This window comes from Egretta garzetta, unplaced genomic scaffold, assembly GCF_000687185.1.
Source record: "Egretta garzetta isolate BGI_Z169 unplaced genomic scaffold, ASM68718v1 scaffold69, whole genome shotgun sequence".
Classification (NCBI taxonomy): domain Eukaryota; kingdom Metazoa; phylum Chordata; class Aves; order Pelecaniformes; family Ardeidae; genus Egretta; species Egretta garzetta.
The window spans coordinates 3,191,507-3,196,124 of record NW_009260790.1 but is presented as its reverse complement, the minus strand read 5'-3'; the positions used below and the strand labels follow the sequence as shown (position 1 = coordinate 3,196,124).

General features: G+C 56.9%; 1 protein-coding gene across 1 annotated transcript in view; it reads left to right on the top strand.

Annotated features, from left to right (window-relative positions):
- The first annotated feature begins 1,467 nt into the window (after positions 1-1,467).
- Positions 1,468-4,618, top strand: part of ARHGEF10L (Rho guanine nucleotide exchange factor 10 like) — a 17,809-nt gene continuing 14,658 nt past the window's right edge. Inside the window, 7 exon segments of the mRNA XM_035901869.1 lie at positions 1,468-1,504; positions 1,765-1,956; positions 2,076-2,103; positions 2,838-2,923; positions 3,047-3,142; positions 3,327-3,520; positions 3,987-4,103. Of these exon segments, the coding sequence (XP_035757762.1) occupies positions 1,468-1,504; positions 1,765-1,956; positions 2,076-2,103; positions 2,838-2,923; positions 3,047-3,142; positions 3,327-3,520; positions 3,987-4,103 (750 nt within the window).

Sequence of the window (4,618 nt, the reverse complement as noted above, 5' to 3'; positions counted from 1 at the left end):
CTCGGTGCTGGGTTTATTTTACCCAGGTGGTGGTGTTTTCTCCTTGCTTTGCTCTTTCTTTTGTTTATTTTTTGGAGGCGTCGCTGCAGAAATATCGGCTTCCCCCCCACCCTGTGGTGGGCAGCTCCATCGCGTCTCCTGGCGGGGCTGGTTCATTGTGGATTCACGGCTTGGTTGGCATTGCGTCCGTAGGGATAAACCCCAGAGCTTGCGAAATGGGGAGAGAAGGGAATCGCCTGCTCCCACGCTAATGGGAACGCAACACGTGAGAGCAGCCTCGGCTGCCAACCGCCCGCTGTTTCCAGGGCCAGGAAAAGAGTTCCAGGAGGAAAAATAAGCGTCTCCAGGTCCTCCTCCCAAATAAATCCCTATTAATGTGTTTACGGAGGCAACAGGCTCCTTGCAAAAGTGGCTGGAAGAGGATATTTGCGGCAGTAATGCAGGTCAGGGAGGGGAAGAAGAGATTTATTCTTATTTATTTATGTTTTTTCCAGCCTTTTGCAGCCTGGGGTTGCAGCATCAGCTTGTGCACGCGCTGTCATTGCAAGGAGTTTATAGCTCGTTTTCCAGGGGTAAAGGCAAATCTGGGAGGTGGTCCCAGACCTCAGCTCCCTCTGGCTGTGCTCCAGCCCTACGTCTATATAGAATATATAGGTGTTTATGGCCCTGGAGCTGTATAGTTTGATGCAAACCTGCACAGGGCAATTGCAGCCCTGCTGCGCTGCAGCTCAAAGTGGGTTTGGCACATGGGGAATAAATAGATCCCTTTTTTGGGATCATCCGGAGCTTGTGCATCCCCTATATCCCCCTCCCACGGGAAATGAGAGTCCAGGCAAGAGAGAAATGGTCGCGCGGCTGTGTGGGGGGTGTGTGTCCCAGCTCTTTGGATCAGGGTAGTGGCATCCGTTGTGCACTGGTTGCTGTTTCCAGCAGGACCAAATTAGCAGAGTTTGGCCCCGTTCTGCAATTTGCAGCCTCTCGGGTGTCGTTTCTCCCCACTGCATCGTCCCCTCCAGCGTGGGGGTCCCTGCTCTGTCCTTCCTCTTCCTCCTGGTGACCTTTCAGGGCGTTGTGCCGGGTGTCTCTGGTTACCAGAGCGGATGAGCCATCGATCGCAAGGAGGCTGCTTGGCGCTTCCCAGCCTCCAAGATCTTCAAACTCGATGCTTGGGGCTGGCAGGGCTGGATTGGCCGTGCACGGGATAAATTTGCCATGCACAGGCTGGATTTGCTGTGCACAGGCTGGATTTGCCGTGCAAACTGGGACCTGGGAGCAGCGTTTCTGCTTCCTTGCAAGGTTTTGCAGTAGCCAGAGCTGGATCCATCACACCTGGGGTCTCCCCACATTGTCTCCTCTCCTGGGGATGGATCTGGGGGGGCTGATCTCCCCTCTTGACCCGTTTCTCCTCCTATCCTGCAGGAAAGCCTCAGGGAAGGGCCCAGGCGGAGCATCCGGACCCCCCGTGCCATGGCTTCGTCCGAGCTGCCCCCTCACCCCGCAGTAGGTACTGTCAACCCACTGGAGCTGGGGGCGTTTTTTTGGGGTGCAGACACCCAGCCTTGTGCAGAAAGGGGGGGGTGCATCACCTGGGGGCATCCAAAACATCCCCGTCAGAACCTCTTGGGGTCATGAAAACACAAAGGGCCATTGGATCTTGTGGATTTTTGGGGGTGATGCTCTCCTCCATCCCCCGCATCCCTCCCTCCCTGCTGGGGTACAGCAGCACCCTGGGGGGACCCTGGGTGACACCATTTCTGTTCACAGGTGACCATCTCGCCCTGGACACCCCCAGCCCCCTGCCCCAGGGCGAGGAAGACCTTGGCGAAGCCTTCGACTTTGAGGACAGTGAGGAAGAGGAGGAGGAGGAGGAGGAAGAAGACTCGGCGGCCGAGCCGAGCGGCGAAGCAGTCCTCCGGGCACCCCCTCGCAGGCGGCGTGCTGCCAGCTCCAGCGGCGGTGAGGAGGGCAGGCAGGGGGGCCCCGATGTCCCCGCCGTGTCCCCTTTGGGTGCCCTGGGCGGCACTGCTGCAAGCCTGGGTGCCAATGCCGTTTCTCTTTGCTTTTCCTCTCCGCAGACGGGCTGCTGCCAGAGACCCCAGAAGGGTACGTGGGGTTTTGGGGAGATTTTGGGGGGGAGGGAGTTTGAGAGTGTGTGTGTCTGTGTGTCCCCCTACATTTGACATGTTGTAGCCTGGTGCTGTGCCTCAGTTTCCCCCACTTCTCCCCATTGCTTGTGAAAGAGGCTGCAAGCAGGAGAGCCCTGGGGTTTTGGGGTGCACCCTGCAGCCCTGGGGATCTGGTGGGGCTTTGGGGACCATTGAGGGTCTGTGGTTAACTGGATGGTGGGGGCTTCCTCCAGCCCTTGGTTGAGGAAACCCACAGGGTTTGAAGGGGGTTGGTGTTCACCCCAGCTGTAGATTTGGGGGGAAAAGATGCAGATTTGGCTGCAAGGGGAGCTTGTCCCCCCTGGTGGAGTATGCACAGGGCAGAGGGAGAGGGTCAGGACCCCCACCAGGGATGGGGACCCTCTCCCCGTGCTCCCTGATGCCGATGCATCCTCCTGCCCTCCAGCAGCACGCTGCCTGAGGCTAAAAAAGCCATTTTGGGGTCTTTTGCATTGTGTCCCTAAAACCTGTCTCCCCCCAAATCCACGAAGAAGCAGACGTGTGATGGGGGGGATGCGATGCAAGCTTTATTCTGTACTTGTGAACCCCTGGAATAGGAAGGGGGGAGTAATGGGGGGGGTGAGGGGCCTTGATGCACCGAATCTGGGAGGGTTTGCACCCGATCCGGGGGGGGTTGCGCCCCAGGGTGCTCCTTGACCCCCTTTCCTGCAGGCTGCCAGTGGGGGTGAGCAATGGGGAGGCTGGTGGAGACCCCCGCGTCGGTGCCCAGACCTGGAAGAGGAAAAGCAGCCGCCGAGGTGGGTTACAATGCTGGGGGGGAAAAAAATAAAACCCTGCCAAGGCTCGAGAAGGATTTCTCCATCCGGGCTTGATCCTCGGGTGCTGACCTGAGTCCCTTGGGGGGGGTTGTTCCCCCAAAGGTGAGCGCTTTGAGTTCCCAGCGGTGGAGGATGATGTGATCTACGATGATGTCCCCTGTGAAACCCTTCATTTTTCAGCTGGGTAAACCGAGGCACGTTCTGGGAAGGAGATGCTGATCCTAGACAAGGATGTGGCAGGGGATAACCCTGGGAAAATATGTGGGGTTTGGGAGGGATGAAGGCAGATGTGTTCCCAGAGGGGTTGCAAGACCCTGAGGATTTGGGGCATCTCCTGTGGGTCCCTGGGGAGGGGAAATTGCCTTTCTGGAAGGAAAAGGAGCTGGGTTTTGCTTGCCAGGCCCGGGGACGGAGCACAGCCTGATCTACGAGGAGGTGCAGCGTGGCGAGGAGCCGCGGGCGGGTGAGGATTTGGGCTGGAGCTCCAGCGAGTTCGAGAGCTACAGCGAGGACTCGGGCGAGGACACCAAGCCGGAGGCCGAGCCGGCCAAGCAGCGGGCGTCCTTCCAGCCCAAGGTAATGCTTGAATTTATTTATTTTATTATTATTTTCCTTTTTTTTTTTTCACCCCCTGGGTTTGCTCATACAAAGGCACCAGAGCGTCAAGCCCGGCTGCTCGCGCAGATGGCGAAGCAGAGGATGCTGCAGTTCCCGGGGTCACCCGGTGCAAAGCCAGCATGGAGCTTCAGGGGTTTCATTTCTTTCTTTTTTTCCTCCTTCCCCTTTTTTCCCCCCCCTCCCCTCCCCTTTTCCTTTTGCATTTTGGCATTGCTGGAGCGTGGCTGCTGCTTTTCCCCACGCTTGCTCCCTTCCCTGCTTGACCCAAGTCGGATTTTTGGGAAGATGCTGCCTGTTCCATGCTGCTTTGGGATGATTTCTCCTCCTCTTTTTTTTTTTTTTTTTGGCTGCTTACCTGGATCTCTTCTCTGCCTTCTCTCGCCTCCTCTGCCTTCTCCTCCCACCTGGTTTGCTTTGGGCTCAGCTTTCTCCAGACCTGAATAGACTAAAGGAGAGATACGCCAGGACTAAGAGGGACATCCTGGCTTTAAGAGTTGGGGGGAGAGACATGCAGGAGCTGAAGCAGAAGTACGATTGGAAGGTACTGTCCCTCCTCCGTCCCTTGCCCCTCATCCCCCAGATTTCCCGGTGGGGGGGGGAACCCCAAACCAACCCACCCAGAGTTTATCCAGGCTGAATTCATCCCATTTTATCCCCAAGAAGAGGGGAAAAAAAAAAAAATGGAGTTAAGCACCACAAAGCTGCCTCTCGTGTCCATCTGCCTTGCAGTGACCCATCCTCCAGCTGCCCAAACCATTTGCTTTTTGGGTGTTTTTTTATTTTTTTTGAAGGGGCGTTTGGATGAAGCGAGGTTGCCCGCGGGATAGATGGATCTGAGAAGGTTTTTCGCCCCCAATACGGGGTGGAAATCAGGTGGGGAAGGAGATTCGTGGGAGGTGTAGAAGCTTAGTGCAAAGCCTTTCCCAGGCCCAAACCCTCCATGGGGGCAGTTTATGGCCAGTTTGGGCTGGGAAGGCAACGCCGATGTCAGCTTGGGCTAAAACCGCTGTGATTTGAGGTGTGAAAGGCCAATCCCCCCCCCCCCCCCCTTTGCTC